Here is a 19,064-nt window from a genome sequence, read left to right on the forward strand (position 1 = left end):
AGCCAAAGGTCAACCACGTTTTTTTCGAATTTCTAAAATCTTCAATTTTCATCCGATTGATTTTAAATTTGAATAGGATTTACATATCGGCGAACTTAATTCAACTAACAACTATTTTTGAGGTCAAAAGGATGCTCTACTGAGTGCCATTCTACTTTGTTCTGTTTTGCCAAGTGTCGCTCTATGAGTGATTTTTCATCTGTTTGTTTGTCTGTCCGTTTGTGAACAAAATATCTCAAAAAGTTGTGGACGGAAGAAATTTGGCAGAGATTCGATTTTGGTGAAGATACGGATTCGGATTCGGATCCGGCACGAGAATTTTTTAAGTGATTCTTCGCCTTTGGGAGATAGGGTCAAAAACGATACATTGCAGGATATCTCAAAAAGCTATGGATGGATTTGGACGAAACTTGTTGGACAGGTTGTGTGTCTGACAAGGACGATTCGTTTCAATTTTGGTGAAGATCCGGATCCAGCCAGTAGAATTTTTAAAGTGATTCTTCACCATTGATTGATATGGCCAACCAGGCGGAGGTATGCTCTCTACTGAGTGCCATTCTCGTTCGCACTGAATCAATGTTGGTGTTACGTCATTACGAATGGTAGATTAAGTGCTGAGTATTACGTGTTTTTCGTTTTTGCTACTTGTCATTACCCTTCAAAATGGCACATATGAATGGCACATAAATTATCTCTCTGACTGGAAAATCCTCAATCTATTTGCTGATGACTCAACCCTGTGTCATGGCATCCCTCGTCCTTCAGACAGGCTGCAGCCTCTTCCCTCTCTTCAGAGACCTTAACAAAATCACAAGCTGGTCAAACACCTGGAATATGTCTTTCAATCCTGACAAATCTCACACACTCACTATCTCTCTCCAAAAGGATAATCTGGCAAACGCTCCTATCTACTTTCTTAACAATCCTCTTGAGGAAGTTCAGTCATTCCAACTCCTGGGTCTCATTATTAGCAATGGTCTTTCTTGGTCAAACCACGCATTTCAACGTTGGCCTCCAAACCCAGCCGCCGACTGAGCATCCCTTGTCGTACAAAGTTCTTCCATGGTACACCTGAACTCCTATTCACCTACAAGACTGTCATCCACAGCTCGATGGAGTACTGCTCTCCCCTCTGGGCTGGCTCCCTGCCTCACACATCTGGCTCAGCTTGATGCAGTGGAATCCAAGGCATTTAGGATTATTGGAATCTACTGTGATGAAGCTGAGTCTATGGGTCTATCACTTCATCATCACAGGAAGGTCGGTGTTCTCTCTGTCTTCCACTGCATGCTTTATGGTCTTGCACCCTCTGCTCTTTCTGTGTTTTGTCTCCTCTCCTTCCCGCCACTCTCCCTCCCCTCCCAGGTTTCTGTACGGCTCACACAGTGTACCATTGACCCCCTTCTGGTCAACCTACCTAAATCTAGGATCACTCCTCACCTCCACTCAACCGTTCCTATTTTTTTCTGCCTGTGGAATCTGCTTCACCTCCAAAGAATTGTTATTAAGTGTTATGTTATGAAGAAGTGTTATCTCACTTCCTGAGAAGTGTTATGATTTATGGGAGCGAGACATGGGTAATGAACGTAGAGCAGCAACGAAGGTTGGAAAGGGTGGAAATGCGAATGGTTCGACGGGTGTGCGGAGTATCGTTGAGAGAGAGGAAGACGAATGATGAATTACGAAAGATGATGGGAATAGAGCCTGTGATCGATGCTGTGAAGAGGAACAGGTTCAGATGGTTTGGTCATGTGTTGAGGAAAGATGAAAGTGACTGGTTGAGAAGAGTGATGGAAATGAATGTCGAAGGAAGTAGAGGACTGGGAAGACCGAGAAAGACTTGGCTAAAGATGGTGGAAGAATAAATGCGGGCAAGGGGGTTAACAAGGAGAGATACAGAAAATAGGGCAAAATGGAGAAGATTGTCATGGGGACCGCAAGGCTAACCCCCGCTCTAGTAGGGAAAATGGCCTTTAAAATGCATGTTGTTGTTGTTGTTGTTGTGGAATCTGCTTCACCACCATCTTAGATCGTCCCCAATCCAAAGCTATTATCTCGTCCAGCCTCGTAAACCTCCCCCTCCCACACCCTCATCCTTCCAAATTTTCCGTTTTCCCTCCCGAGAGTTCCAATATCCATATAGTCCACCCTATCATGTGCATCCTCTCCTGCCCTTCATTCCTCCCCACACCCATTGTTTGACCAAGTCTCCCTCTGTCTTGCCCTTCCACTCTGCTGTTGATGTTTCCCCCTCTCTCAACTGTTCCTTTTGTCCTGTTGTGTTTGATCCGTTCAGTGTACTAATTATAGTTCTTCTATGAGCTTCGACTACATATATATATATATATATATATATATATATATATATATATACATACAGACTTGGCATTTAATATGGAATATTTTTTTTGTGGTGGTGAACTTACTTTTCAAGATGTCTTAGAACCAAAAATTCATTGGAATTATGTTGAAATTATTCTAGATTTTGTTAATGTGACCTTTAAAAGAAACAAAAACCACATTTGACATTTCGAAGCAAATACAGACTTGGCATTTAATATGGAATATTTTTTTTGTGGGGGTGAACTTACTTTTCAGGATGTCTTAGAACCAAAAGTTCATTGGAATTATGTTGAAATTATTCCAGATTTTGTTAATGTGACCTTTAAAAGAAACAAAAACCACATTTGACATTTCAAAACAAATAAATTGATCCTTGAAAGTGATGTAAACAGATATCGAACTCAATTCATGGACAGTACTGTGTTAAACTTCTGTACGTTTTCCAGAAGTATCTCTTTATTTTGCACATTAGCCAAAAATTTTTTTAACAAAAACAAAAGTTAAATTACGACTGGGATTACGGACAGTAAAATTACAGTTCAGTACTTCGTGTAACCCCCACGAGCATTCAGGAGAGCACGTACACGTTGAGGCATGCTGTTCACGAGATTTGCCAAGGTTTGGACAGGAATCGCTTGCCTTGCAGTGATAATAGTCTGCTGCAATTCACGCACAGAGGTCGGCTGCTGGTCCAAGTGGTCGATTTGACGCGTTAATTCTGCCCACAAGTTCTCTATCGGATTCATATCTGGGGACATGGCAGGCCACTCCATATGCTCTACACCACGGTCAGCAAGAAAGTGTTGGATCATGCGAGCACGATGAGGCTGTGCATTGTCATCTTGGAAGACAAAGTTTCCTCGAAAGGCTGCAGGAGCAAATGGAAGCAATGTTTCTTCCAGAATGACCCTGTACTTGAACTGGTTCAGGTTTCCATTCAGAACAACCAGGTCAGTTTTGCCCGCTGCATGAAAAGCAGCCCAAACGGTCACCCCACCACCTCCAGCTTGGACTCTTGGCACTATACAATCTTCGTTGTGGGCTTCATGCACTTTTCTGCGCACTCGGACGCGGCCATCTTGACGATAGACCAGAAATCTAGACTCGTCACTGAAAGTCACGTGATTCCAGTGTCCTAGCTGCCATTGACGGTGCTCTCTGGCCCACTGCAATCGGTGCTGGCTGTGTTGTCTGGTCAGGCGTAGCTTTCTCAGGGGACGCCTGGCACGATAGCCTGCTTGAACCAGTCGTTGGTTGACTAGCCTTCTGGATACAGGCACATTTGTCAGTTGCTGCCACTCAGCCCTAAGCCGATTAGCTGACTTGGTACGGCTATTGTGGACGAACCGGTGCAGCTGGCGATAATCCCTCCTTGTAGTTCTGCGGGGACGTCCTGGGCTCGGTATTGGGGTAGGGACACCCCTCTGAGCATTTCGTTTCAGGATCTTTGACACCTGACCTTGAGTGATGCCATACTGCCGAGCAACAGCACGCTCTTTCATGCCGTAATTTCGTAAAGCCACCACTCCATGACAAACAGCATTGTCGAGTTGACGGACCATCTCCAGAGGAAGCGGCAATAACTTTTGGAGACGTGCAGCAGTTGTTTTCCACTAATACAGAACGCAACAACCCTTGTATACCCGATTGTGAAGCCAATCGTCAAATGTACCTGTCCGTACATTTTGTCACGCCACCTGTGATATAATCCTGTTATTGACTTCTTGCTGCGACAAACAATCAGTGACATGGTTCTTTTAACAAAGAAATCACCGAAGCATAAAAGAAACTTTGCAGATTGATATACTGAGTTAAGAAAGTAAACCCACGTCGAGAAAAAAAAAAAATTTCATATTAAATGCCAAGTCTGTATGTATATATATCTATATAATTTTATATATATATATATATATATATATATATATATATATATATATATATATATATATATATATATATATATATATATATATATATATATATATATATATATATATACAGTGGAACCTTGACTTACGAGTTTAATCCGTTCCGTGACCGAGCTCGTAACTCAAATTGCTCGTATCTCAAATCAAATTTCCCCATTGAAATGCATTGAAATGCTATTAATCCGTTCCAGCCCGCCAAAAACCACACCAATTTTTTTTTAAATATACAGTATATATAAAAATATCTCGCGCTTTATATTTCACCTGTATGCAGCATACAAGTTGGCAGGATGGCCTGGACTGGAGGTACGCACACTTGACTCTAAAGTCTAAACTGTCCAGCCTGGGTTTGAATCCCGACCCAGCTATAACCTGTCATGGGTGAATCACAGGCAGGGTGATTCATCAATGTGTGTACCGCTAAACTGGGCGCCCCGTTTGCGTCCCATTAGTTGTTGGATGTTAAGGATCTCACCGTGTTTTCCACAAAGAGAAGGCGAGCTATCGCCGGCACTCTGAACAAGTTGACGGCAGAGATACTGTACTTGCACGGCATGATAACCACGTGTCGCACGATCTCTTGTCATGGTCCACAAGATTATCACAGAGAGGTGCAGCTTCCAGCGTTTCGAGATCTGATCCAGGCCTATCCAACGAGACCGGTCCCAGCGTTCTAGGCCCGGTGGTTGTCTCAGACGGACCCGACAACGGCAGTGTTCGTTTTAACTCGATTCGATTCGAGCGCCGACGTGCCGGCGAACAAAACCGGTCATATCTTTTGAACGCGTGGCTCGATTTTTACAAAATAAACTTTTTCTTGAAGGTCTGAACCGTGCGCTCAAAACGATACCGAGTTTGACCCTGAGAGAGCCGTTTTGCGCCGGCAAAGGCGCCTTGTGTGACGTGAGGACCACGTCGTGCTGCATAGATTATCATAAATTATCATATCATTATCGGCGGCGTTATATATCATTAGCGCTATACGACAGAGATACTGTACGTGCACGTCAAGATAACCACGTGACCGGAGCCCACCTGGCGGCGGAAACTCAAAATAACGGAAATGCGAAAACTAAAATGCAGCGCTATACTACGACAGAGATACTGTACGTGCACGGCAAGATAACCACGTGACCGGGTGGCGAAAGCTCGTAACTCGGATCTCGGCTCGCATCTCAAAGCAATAAACTGCCAGAGTGACGGCTCGTATCTCGAAAAACTCGTAAGTTGGGGCACTCGTAAGTCGAGGTTCCACTGTATATCTATATATATATATAATATATATATATATATACACACAGTCACGTGAAAAGTAACTTACTTTTTCCACATGCGAAATTTGCATTTATGTTTATTTAAATTATACAATGGACTACAAAATGTAAATGTTTCATGATATTTGTTGTATTATATCACCTTTATCTATCAATATTGTTGAAATGAAGATCAAATAGCTGTATGTTGAAATATGTTGAAAAAGTCAAAACTTTACATGGGGTGGACTTACTTTTTCACATTACTTTGTGCATATATATATTTCATTCATACGATATATACATTCATTTATATATATATATATATATATATATATATATATATATATATATATATATATATATATATATATATATATATATATATATATACTGAAACGCAAAAGAAACTTACCACCTTTGAAACCTTTAAATATCAACAATAACACTGCGTGTAGTAAATGTGTGAACTTATTTGTGGACAATAGTGTCCTCACTGTCAGACAAAACGGTCACGGATGGTCACTTGAACCTTCAATGGTCACTTCATAGCACAGCTGTTGAACAGCCGTTTTGACTGTCAGTGATTAGCCAAGGGGTATGGGATGATTTTAATGAGCTGCACGTGATGTCTTGATAAACCACCTTTAGAGGCCATTTTTCCCCGCAAAGCAGGGGTTGGCCTTTTTCGGGAACCGTGGTTGTTGTTGTTTTTCGGTCCCCTTTTTGAAGCCATGTTTTACAGCCGGATGCCCTTCCTGACGCCAACCCTTTTTGCCGCCTTTAACGACAAACAGGGAATTACCAGTGAACTGGTACTCAATTAGCCGACCTCGGAAGGATGACAGGCTGAGTCAAACCCCCTGGCGTTAATTAACATATCTATTAACATATCTTGTTAATAATAATTATAATCTAATATCTTATAATAATTGTTAATAATAATGAATAATTATCTTATTAACATATCTTGATATTGGTGGTCTGTGTGGATGTCTTGATATTGGCTTTAAAAAGGCCAGTGCAAAATGGGCATTTCAATCAACATGCCACGATTGTCAAGAGATCAACGGCAGCGTGCCCTGGGCATGCTGCAAGGCGGACTGAGCTACCGCCAGAAGACCATACAGAGGCCCCGTGATGACGGCTACCCATCGCCGCAACCAACAGAGATGGTGCCAGCAGCATCAGCGGTGGACCTTGGCGCAGTGGAACGAGGTCGCTTTCAGCGATGAGTCAAGGGTCTGTGTGGACAGTCCTGATGGGCGTGAGCGTGTCTGGAGAAGAACTGGCGAGCGATATGCCGATTGTTGCGTGCGTCACGCCAACAGGTGGGGTGACCCAAGTGTGATGGTGTGGGCCGCCATATCAGGCCGGTACAGGACGTCACTGGTGGTTGTGGAAGGGAATCTTAATGCCCAGCGGTATGTGGATAACATCCTGCGACCTCATCTGCTGCCATTCCTGCTAGATCACCCAGAACTGAGAACCTTTCCGCATGACAACGCTCGTCCCCATGCTGCTCGCTTTACCACTGCATTTCTCCAAGGCGAGAACATCAACACCATGCAGTGGCCTGCGCTCTCCCCTGACCTGAATCCCATAGAGCACCTGTGGGATGAGCTTGGAAGACGCGTAGTTGGCAGGGCCAGGACACGGGCAGAGCTGCTTCAGACATTGAGGACTGAGTGGGACAGAATCCAGCAGCAATCCATCCAAAGACTGGTAGGCAGTATACGCCGACGATGCACTGCCTGTATCCAAAACAATGGTGGCCACACACGCTATTGAAAGGGGACTGACATTGCACCCTGTGCTGTTCTGTACTGTAGAACAAACTGATGAGATGGTGTATCTTGGTCAAAAACTTGACATGTCATCAATAAAATGCCAATGTTTCAATTAGCAATTGTTGGTTTGTTTTATTTTGAACTGTTACAATTTTATTACATTTCAAACAAGTGGTAAGTTTCTGTAAGTTTCAAACAAGCTGCTGGCACCATCTCTGTCGGTTGCGGTGATGGGCAGCCGTCATCACGGGGCCTCTGTATGGTCTTCTGGCAGTCCGACCATAGTCATGCAGTCGTCTTCGTGCAGTATCATTGGAGATCCGTGGGTTTGCACGCCCCGAAGTTTCTGCCGCAGTGCGGGATGCTGGACGGAATCGATCCCGCAGGTGACTTCGGACCATCTGCCTGTCCTGCCTTGCAGTGGTGACTCTTGGCCTCCCTGATCGAGGTCTGTCATCTGCAGAGTTGTGGAGGGTGTCTCTGTCCACCAGGGCCGATATCGTCTGGTGTGAACAGCCAAGGCGACGTGCCACCTCACGGTAGCTCAGTCCGCCTTGCAGCATGCCCAGGGCACACTGCCGTTGATCCCTTGACAATCGCGGCATGTTGATTGAAATGCCCATTTTGCACTGGCCTTTTTAAAGCCAATATCAAGACATCACGTGCAGCTCATTAAAATCATCCCGTACCCCTTGGCTAATCACTGACAGTCAAAACGGCTGTTCAACAGCTGTGCTATGAAGTGACCATTGAAGGTTCAAGTGACCATCCGTGACCGTTTTGTCTGACAGTGAGGACACTATTGTCCACAAATAAGTTCACACATTTACTACACGCAGTGTTATTGTTGATATTTAAAGGTTTCAAAGGTGGTAAGTTTCTTTTGCGTTTCAGTATATATATACACACACACGTATATGTGAATGCAGATGAAGTGGTAAAACTTCTCCTGGAGACTGATAATGGTGATCATGATTATTACGAAGATTTATTTTCATCGAACTGCCAGCAGATCATTTGTTGCATTGTCTGGCATGTTAGCATATTCTGTTTTACAATACAATCGTGTAATATTTTGTACAAGAATACTCGAAGTGGCAGAATCTGATACACACATCAGTATACACACAGATCCACACAGAGTATCCTTGTATCGTCATAGTAGGCAATCAGTGTTAAGATCACTTTTATTAAAATTGAAGTATATACTTCAACACTGCATGAATTATTGTGTTCATTGAACTCTTTAGTTTGTTTCTTTGTGCCGGCGATAGCTCGCCTACACTTAGCGAAGGATACCGTGGGATCTCTAACCATCCACCATCTAATGCTGGCAGACAGGACACCCAGTTTATCGTGCATCTGAGGGATGGAGCACACATTGAATCGGCCTGCCTGCGAAACACCAGTATCACAGTTTATAGCTGGGTTCGGATTCAAACCCAGGCTCAACAGCTCAGAAAAGAGTCGTTTATTTCTCAAAAATCAAAACAACACCAGGAAGCACCTCGTGCATGCCACCTTGAGGTGAAGAATTGTGCTACAATGGGTTTTATCAGTCAGCTTAACATAAACTGTCCAAGAACAGCTGTTTCACCCATTGGGGATCATCACCTAAAGTGGTTGCAATAGCTTTATTATGTTAGCCTTTTTTTTTGCATAATTCAACTTGGAGAATGCGTTAAATAGCATATACAAAACTGAAGTTGTTTCATGAGGCTCTTATTCCCTCTCCCTCACTCTCCTCCTCATTCAAAACGAAATTATTTGATTAATTTCTGCACTATGTTTTATTTTTGAATCATTTGCCAAAATTATTTGTTTTCTCTTTGATGATAGTCCAGATCAAAGACAATACTCCTGATGTCAATACTTTACTACGTGAAGTTCTAATTCCTGAAGGCTGTTCTGTACTGATCAAGTAGCACCATCTGAAGTGCCGCTTGTTGGTGTCACTTTCTGCTTTCTTGTGTTTCTTGCTCAGATTGATATCAAGCTCGATCCTCGGGACCTGCGAATTGACACTTTCAGGGCAAGTGGAGCTGGTGGCCAACACGTGAATTGTACAGAAAGCGCCGTACGTGTCACACACCTTCCTTCAGGTGAGATTCTGCAATTAATCGTTCTTAACATAAAAAAAAAAATTGCTTTCTAGTTTTGCTAATCTTCACATTTGATCCAACTTGACTGTAATTTGCAGCAGGCTAAAACCTATGTTGTGTAAAAGTAAGAATGGCCATTGCTCGGAAAGGAGAGTGATTGCATGAAGACCTGCCTGTTACATGTCTGTACGCATATGTGAAAAAGGCACTGCAATGGAGTGTCAGGAGGAGCGATCGCAGCTGCAGAACCGACAGCGGGCTCTGCAGAAGCTGCAGCAATGTCTATTCCGCATTCGCTATGAAGTTGAGGCCAAGAGTCGCCAGAGTTCACGAAAGCTGCAGGTAGGGTTCATTGGGTTTGTCACAGTTGTCTTGTTTAATCGACCCGTTGGTGTGTGTGTCATTAATGGTGGATGACGGCTAATCGGTGATGGTGTGTTGAGCAAGTTCCTGCCATGTTGACATGGTGTAAGCAGGTGGGGACACGGGCACAGGCAGAGAGGATTCGAACCTACAACTTCAACCAAAACCGTGTGACAGATCATCGCATCTCGCTCACCGTGCATGGGATCCAGGTACCTTCTGAGATCATATTAGAACATTAGACAATTTCCTGGCTTTGTTTGTAACCTATATTGATGATTTGGATTGAGGCGCAAAGAGTAGACTTTCAAAATGACTGCAGATGACTCTAAACTTGTAAGGTAGATAAGGGGGGAGTGGGATCAGCTTCAGGAAAGCCGTGGCACTCTCATTGAATGGGTAATCAAATAACTGACCAAATACAGCACTGGAGTATGAGGAACCCAAATTAGACAAAGATTGAGTCATCAGGAGGAACCTGGATAGGATTCGGGTTTAGGCTGCTACTCAGCCTCTATCCTCAAACCCATCCAGAAGCAGCCAGGTGAACCTTACAAAAACTCGAAATTATTTCCAAAAAAGGACATAAGAGGCTTTTAAACTCTTGCTTATTGCATTTCTGAGCACAATCTATATTTCCTACGAGCCGCCATTATGTCTGAATCTAAATATTCCTCATCGCTGAGAGCAAGAGGGAAGATGACGTAAAATGGCATAAAATTGATGGCGGACCAAGTACGGGAAGGGAGGGGGGGGGGGGTGTGGGGTTGGAGGTGGGCACAGAAAGAGCAGAGAATGCAAGACCAGAAAGAAAGCGGTATAAGACAGATACCAACAACCTGTCTGTGATGGGAAGGTGATAAACTCATGGACTCAACATCATCGCAAGAGATTCCAATAATCTTAATGGCCTTCGTTTCCACAGTGTCAAGCTGAGCAAGGTGCGAGGCAGGGGTACTTATTTATCCGAGTTGCCCTCAATTTTCTCCCTCATCTTGCCTCTAACTTGCGGGGCTAACCCCCGCTCTAGCAGGGAAAATGGCCTTTAAAATGCATGTTGTTGTTGTTGTGTATCTTGCCTGTTGATGTTTCCCTCTTCCCCACCCCTACTCTACTGTTCCTTTTGTTCTGTTATGGCCCGATCCGTTCTGTTCTCGCTCCTCAATATTTTGTGTGTGTTTGTGTATGTGTATATGTATGTATGTATGTATGTATGTATGTATGTATGTATGTATGTATGTATGTATGCATGCATACATACATACATAGCGACCAGTCGTTATAGTTGCCCTGTTCGGATCCGGAGGGTCGCGTCAGAGTGACCGCAACAGTCGACCGCTTCAAATCCTCCCTGCCGGACCTGTGTCTGACGACTGCATTACTCTGCAGACTGGAAGTCTTAAAGCAGCCCAGTGTTGCGCTGAGAGGCATCATGCCGAGCAACCTGAGTCACGTGATGCAACTTTATAATAAGTGGTGTGGATTGGGCCAATTAATCCCATAATAGGGCTTTATAAACCACCAAATCAATCGGCTACTACATACGGAATTCACCCGTGACCAAGTGAGTTTAATTATCGATAAGTAATGGTCATGGGGAGGGAATGTACAGGAAGCAAGCAATAGTAAATAAATGATGCAACTAACACAATATACCACTCTCCACTATCAAAATATGTGCCCACGAAACGGGGAATTCTTAATTATCCTATGCTTTAAAGCCTTAGGCACTCTACCTGAGATAGACAAAGCTGGTAAGGATAAGACCGAAGGGAATTGTGGGCAAACCCAATGCAGTTTGGTAGTTGGGTCCCGCTGGTCCTGGCAGCTGGAACCGAACCGATCGCTTTGAAGTCGCCACCCATTTCAAAAGGAGAGGGCCTGGCTTTTATACGGGCTGAAGCATGACCCTGTCTTGAATGGGGTGGTGAGGGACGCAGCTTCCACAGAGCCAATTCTGAGTAACTCCTGACTTCCACCATTGCTCCCACCTCTATCTCCTTGGGACCATGCGTCACTCATGATGTGCTGCTCCCCTTCCCTCTCACTCAACATTGGTCGCTGCTTTGGTTGGGTGGGTGGGGTGGCATTGTCGTTACCCTACCAGCTCCACGACCCTTCACCCCTGATGTTCTGAGGTGGGGGCCCAGTCGTGATGATGTGGAGACTTTTCCCGCCAAGCTAGCACCTCAAGGCCAAGTGAAACGCTCAGTCACATAAATGACAGATTTCAAAGGGGAAAAAATGAAATAAAAGGTCAAAAAGAATGATAATTTTAGACAAACATTGGGAAAGGGAGATGTCACCTAACTAGCACATAAGCGACGCATACCGAATATCACAATTAATTTAAGGAAATAACTATGCTATATTAAGTATCTTTAACCCTTTGGAGTAATTCCCACAAAATATATAGATATATATATATATATATGTATAACCTGTAATTTTAGGGAACGACCAATCTTCTCTCAACCAAGAAAGACGTGATTGGCCCTTTAGCAATGTCACACCAGAGGGGTCCGTTAACACGGTTGTTCCGTGCCAGAGGTCTTATAAATGCCTCGGCGGATCCAAAACGGTCTTTAAGATGTTACTGCTTTTTAAATTACAAGGACTAGCAACGGTACCCGCCCTACGGGCGGGGCTTCAATTGGGAGGCCCAAATGAAAAGGCTAAATATCAGAAATTGAAGGCTTTTTTTCTTTTAAACGATTTATATAAACATCTGTTAAATCTCGATCGGTGCAGCCTTTTGTGCGGCACCCGGGAAAATAACGTCATGCAGGAGCAAGTATCAGCAGGATGTGGCAGTGTGGGAGTCCACGTTTCTGATCCTCCTTCATGCCGAAGTAGCCCACCACTTCTCCAAGCAGTCCGCTCTTCAGATCCGCCATGACAGATTTAAGCTTGATACTGAAGACGCGTGCAGTTAGTACTCCCGATGTCGTATGTACTCCCGATATGTGTTTCCTTCATTGTAAAAACTTCCAAATCAACAGTTAAAAGGATTTTGAGCCGATAGCTGTTACGGCCTTGGCAAGATCGATGGAGACAGCGATCTGTTAGCATATTCACCGCCCAAATAGCTATGTGGAATTGTCTCATGTAGAGATTAAACTAATCGTGTTCACAATCGCTATGTCGTATGTACTCCCGATACGTGGTTCCTTCAGTTGAAATGGGTTAGAATTCCCTTAAGCAGGGATTCAACCCGTGTCCTTATCAAAGGTCTTTGTCCGAGGTCACCGGGTTCGATCGGTGCAGCTGTGCAGCGATCGGTGCAGCCGTTTGTGCGGCACCCGGGAAAACAACATCGTCACAATGAGAACAATGAATGTTATGCGAACGCGAATGTTATGCATGAGTCCAAACCTGAGAATGCTGGAGACTAAAGCTGAAATTGGAAAAACTAAATAGCCTATTTTACTCCTGGAGATCCCAGGATTATCCACCCAAAATATCGTTGAGATCGGTTCAGCAGTTTTTACAGTACTGTTACATGGTCCTCCCGGTGACTACCTGGTCTCGGTGACCCCCGGACCGTGAGAGGAACTCCGCCAGAAAGATCTATGATTTATACGCTTTCGTAACGCAATCAATATGAATTTCAGTCAATAAGAAACCCCCCACCAAGGATCCGGAGTAAGCAATAATATATTCCCCGAGCAATCAACAACCATCAACAATCCACAATCAATATTATGAAGATGGCCATCTTACATATGTGTCCACCCCTGTCCCCACTCACGACCACTTGGGGTCACTGTCCCTCACAATGTCTCTCTTCTCCGCACCCGGGTGGTTGAACGAACCCCGGGCGGACGTGCTCCCAACGTGCACGTCTCGTACCGGGGACAGCTGCTGCAGCGCACACCTCCTTGCCAAGCAACGGGGCAAAACCAAGCGCGGCTTGCAACGCGCGCGAGGCCCAAGGTGCGACCCGTACGCGTCCTTGTAGACGGTGAGGCGAACTGTGCCGGACGCTTGGTTCCATGCACGAACCCCCGGCGACTTGACGTGTAAATGGGTAATTACACGTCCAGGTAACTCCTCTCGCCAGACGGGCTTTCAAACGCAGCGTTCCCCACGCTGCTCAATATCAATACCGCTCTTCTCGGCGCTGGGCGAGGAAGAAGAAGAGAATCGCCGCTTCTCCCGGACCTCGTGTCTTTTCTTCTTCCGTTTCCGGTCTCCTTTTCCCCAGAAGGGCTCCTGACCCTTTAATCACAACAACCTTTAATCGACTACACATTAATAAGCCAAGACCTGAATAGTAATTCACATAAATCCGTAACAGTACCTTCCAACAGACAGACAGACAGACGGATGGACATTTGGTGAATTATAGTATGATTCCCAAGGTTCCCCAAACATAGCCGAAACTGGTGGTGTTTGCGTGGGAAGGTGTGAAAACGTTTTCTTTACAATTCAAATGTTTTTTTAAAGATATATTCGAGGGGAGAGATGGGATGCCAATAAATAAATTGGAACAGACCAGGTGCCCAAAGGACAGCGAGTAGAGAGGCACACACACACTCATGTACAACTAGCTGAAGTACCCGGCGTTGCCCAGAAAGATTCAATGAAGTATATATTTATATATTTCCTGCATGACAATCACAGAACATATTACTTGATCACTCCTGGGGAAAAAAACCCAGGCAGTGTGTAAGCAACATACTCACTCGAGGCCTGAATCTGGAGGTGTTAAAATATACATGTGTAAAACAATGTTTTTAATAACAGACGCACATGTAAACACTATAATAGTTAAATTTGTGTTGTTAACACCAAATCACTACAACCTCAACATATGAGCTTCACAACACATATTACTCGATTGTTTCCCGGAAATAAAACCCAGGCAGTGTATGAGCACAAGACCCGATCGACGCTGAAGGCCATTTATCTGGGGTCAATCTTTTAAATCTAAACATAGCCCTCAACCTTGCTCTGGAAGAAAGAGGAGGCCATTCAAAGTTTGGTTACACTGGTTCCTGCAGGGTCCGAATGCATAAATGAACGAAGGGAAAAAAATAAAAATAAACAAACTTTCTTCTTTATTTTATATATTAGATGAACGAAAATAGAACAATAAAGACTAATCCCCTCATTGTGGTGCTAATAATGTCACACAAACCAATAGGGAAGGCAAGGATTTGCATTTGGCATGAAGCTGGTAGATTTTCAGGCTCGGGGTGAGCAGGATGAGGCGTCCCAGAAGCAGGATGTGGCAGCAAGGTAGTGTCCACGTCTCGAGGTCTAGTCACCCCATTCTGGCGACGATGCAAAGAAATTGAGTGTAGAGAGATCCTACCCCTTAAACGCCCATATTTAACTCTAAAACTAGAACGGCCACTCGCAGCATGGTAACAACCCTCGTCAACTTTTGCACCGCCTTTTTGGGCAGCATATCCCACAAATTGGCCGCCCACTTCTGTGGGCGTACCATCTTCAGGGCCATCCCGCCCTGTGGGCTAGCCCTAATAAAAAGTCTTCAACCCTTCTCCGGGGCTCTGCAGCCTATCTCGCTGCCATGGCCTGTGGTTTATGCTCTCTCCTTTTAAAGTGCAATTTGCTTTCCATGTGAATTTGGTGTTATTCCACAAGTATCCTACATCCGGCCTTGCCTGCCAGGAGGTTTTACACGATAAACTTATTCTATATTGTTCTAAGGTACACACTCACCTCATTGGTGCACTTTTAACAAGATGACTTACCTCCAGACAAAGTTACAAGAGCAAATCTAGCCTATGCGATCACACGGTCCATGCTATTCTTACCACAATCGAGCTTTGGATCCCCCACCCCTCTTCCCAGGTAACAGTATTTATATGATGACTGTGACTGGCATTTCACGTGGTACATGTGAGGCAGCCTCAGTGGTGTACATTTCTGTCTATGCGGTCGCTGATGATTCACCAATAAGCAATGAAGTCGGTCTGGTGGTGGATTTGAGGCGTGTAGCATTGGGATTCTCATGCTTGTGCTATTTGTAAATGTCTGCAGCTGTGCAAGAACCCAGGTACGGTTTGAAATGCCAAAGTGCTTACCGAATGTAGCTTTTCTTGGTTGCTTTATGCAGCTTTCTTTGGCTGGAAGGGCAGGCAGGTAATTAATTTTAGTCCTCACCATAAAAAAATAAAACACCTTTAGAGGCCATTTTTCCCCGCAAAGCAGGGGTTGGCCTTTTTCGGGGACCGTGGTTGTTGTTGTTTTTCGGTCCCCTTTTTGAAGCAATGTTTTACGGCCGGATGCCCTTCCTGCCGCCAACCATTTTTGTCGCCTTTTATGACAAACAGGGAATTACCAGTGAGCTGGTACTCAATTAGCCGACCTCGGAAGGATGACAGGCTGAGTCAACCCCCCTGGCGTTAATTCAGCGATCGACCGGGATTCGAACCCAGGATCCTAGGATCCTAAGCCGGCACCCTAGCCGCTAGCCCAACACCCAACACCTCACCATAGTTGGGGACAATTGATTGGGTGAGCTCCAATTGGTTGTTTCCTCCAATTACAGGTGAGACATGATTGCGCCTTTGATATGCATTCAGGTCCTGACATTCGCAGGGAAAATACGTTCCTGGAAAATGCCACGAATGTCAAAACTGTGAATGTGGGGGCATTGATTCAATGGGAAAAGGGGGGATAGGTTCCCAGTGGTTCCTGATTTGTGGAAAATCCCGTGAATGTCGAGGAAAATCTGTGAATGTCATTGCATTGTTTCAATAGAGAAAGTGGGGGCAGCTAATTGCATTAATAGATGCGGTGGAGTGTTTTCATTCTGTCTTGTAACTCTCGGGGGATGACTTATTACGCAGCTGTTGGGATATCCCGTGAAGCTATGTTACCAGTGTGCATGGTGGGATATCCTGTGAAGCTATGTTCACAGTGTAAATGGTGGGATATCCCATGAAGCTATGTTACCAGTGTGCATGGTGGGATATCCTGTGAAGCTATGTTCACAGTGTACAGTCACGTGAAAAAGTAAGTACACCCCATGTAAAGTTTTGACTTTATCAACATATTTCAACATACAGCTATTTGATCTTCATTTCAACAATATTGATAGATAAAGGTGATATAATATAACAAATATCATGAAACATTTACATTTTGTAGTCCATTGTATAATTTAAATAAACATAAATGCAAATTTCGCATGTGGAAAAAATAAGTACCGTTGATGTTTGACCGTTGATGCAGAAATCTAATCAGTTCATCTTTTCATCATAATATATACTTATACCAAGTTTGGTCAAAATCACATCACTGGTTCACAAGTTAGCTCGGTAACATAATTTTTACCTAATGAGACCTCTGTCCTCTGACCTTTGACCTTGTGATCCCAAAATCGAAAGAGTTAATCTTTACCTCATTATACATACCTGCACCAAGATTGACTTAGATCCCTTCAGCCTTTCTCTTGTTATCGCGGTAACAAAAACCTATCACGGACGAATGGGCACGCAGTACGGGCAGCAGGACGCACAACCCAAAACCATAATGCCTCCGGCGACTTCGTCAGCAGAGGCATAAAATTAATGATTTTAAGTGTCCTTGGCTTTTTGACCTCAAAAGCAATAGGCCTCAGTGACCCATCATGCAAATCCTGCTCCAAATTTCAAATTGAAATCTATGATTTTGTGACCTTGACCTTTTGACCTCAAATCAGCTTCTAGCGTTTTTTTAAAAATTGGTGAACCAACTCGGTGACCCAATATGCAAATTCTTAAGATTTCAGTTCAATCGGATGAAAATACACGATTTTATGTGATGTTGATCTTTGGACCTTTTGACCAAATTATTAAATTGACTTCTCCACATTCTCACAATAAAGCTTTGTTAAAAATTTGATGACATAAACTCAGATGGTAAAAAAGTTATGATACGCACACGATTGCAAAACCCCATCTCCGCTTTGTGGGGGACAGGCTAATAAATGCTGAACAATATACAGCACTGCAGGTTGGTACTTTGTGCTCTGAGCACCTTTTCAACTATCCTTGCTTGCTCAAGATTGTGACAAAACTACATTCCATTGAACAAAGATTAATAAACCACCGTAATTTATCCTTGGTTTGTTAAGATTGTAGCACAACCACATTCTTCCCTCTCCCCTGTCTCCATTGGCAGAGTTTTGTGAGCGGAGGCCGCACCTTGCATGACACCATAGACTTGCTGCTGGAGGCTTCAGATTGGGAAGCCTTAATCGATCTGCAGGAAGGAAACCCTGTCACCAGAGCTGCAGGATAACCTAGCCTGGAGTGCTAATTGCATCGGTTGTACAAGTTCGCTGGCTGAAGCACCCTCATTTGCACATGACCTTTGGGGAAGGCAGTGAATAAGGTCGTGGTTCAAAATGGAGTTGATGGATTGTAAATAAAACAAGACCGAAAGTCTAACAGCGGCGTAGCCGAGCTTGTAAAATATTATAAACCACAAACACATGATTTGCTTTTTAAACAGTCGCTAATGCTGTTTATAACAAACAAAAAGAAATTTGGAGGAATCCAGACACGTGGAGGTGAGGTAAGTTTTACTTACAGAACTGAGGGAAGATCTACTGTAATCTATGTACCCCACAAGGATTGGGTTAATAACATGCTATCAAAAAACCGAGACTAATTCCTTACTTCCGCGGTTGTTCGTCCCGTACACTGCTTATCATTGAATCATGAACCATACACCGCTTCAATCTATTAACTTTGTATTCACGACATTGGGATTAAAGTGTTATGGTCATATTTACTATATTATTATTGTTATGAAAACGATACTACTGAAACGATACACTACTGTATTAAGAAACCTGGGCTTAATTTGTCCAAAACGGCCCGAAGGTGAGGCATTCGGCCTACGGCCTATACGTACCGTTTTGTTGGAAGAGACGTAACGCCGATGCTTTCGATATTTGATGGTCATTTTAACAATCTGTTTGTTTGTGTTTCACACAGAATGAAAAATGTAAAGGTAGAGCATGGCGATTGTGATATATGACAGGTTCGACGATATGTTTGGCATGAACGAAATTGGAATCAAAATGCCGGATTGTGGAGAGTCAGCCACCACACTACCGTAATGACATCAGACGTAATCACATCACCCTGTCATGTGACCAGATCCTCAGCTCTGATTGGTATACGTTTCAAGGGACATACAGTCACGTGAAAAAGTAAGTACACCCCATGTAAAGTTTTGACTTTTTCAACATATTTCAACATACAGCTATTTGTTCTTCATTTCAACAATATTGATAGATAAAGGTGATATAATATAACA

The 19,064-nt window shown here is 43.8% G+C and overlaps 1 protein-coding gene across 12 annotated transcripts in view; it reads left to right on the forward strand.

Moving 5' to 3' along the window:
• The window catches only part of LOC137437758 (peptide chain release factor 1-like, mitochondrial), a 52,198-nt gene extending 33,665 nt beyond the window's left edge, over positions 1-18,533 (forward strand). For all 12 annotated transcript variants that reach the window (XM_078766212.1, XM_078766210.1, XM_078766213.1 and 9 more), the window contains 4 exons: positions 9,299-9,416; positions 9,622-9,758; positions 9,893-9,991; positions 17,919-18,533. In XM_078766212.1, the coding sequence (XP_078622338.1) occupies positions 9,299-9,416; positions 9,622-9,758; positions 9,893-9,991; positions 17,919-18,038 (474 nt within the window). In that variant the 3' untranslated portion in view covers positions 18,039-18,533. The remainder of the gene's footprint in view (positions 1-9,298; positions 9,417-9,621; positions 9,759-9,892; positions 9,992-17,918) is intronic.
• The last annotated feature ends 531 nt before the right edge of the window (positions 18,534-19,064 follow it).

The sequence above is a fragment of the Myxine glutinosa genome, chromosome 12 (assembly GCF_964187855.1).
Source record: "Myxine glutinosa chromosome 12, kmMyxGlut1.1, whole genome shotgun sequence".
Classification (NCBI taxonomy): domain Eukaryota; kingdom Metazoa; phylum Chordata; class Myxini; order Myxiniformes; family Myxinidae; genus Myxine; species Myxine glutinosa.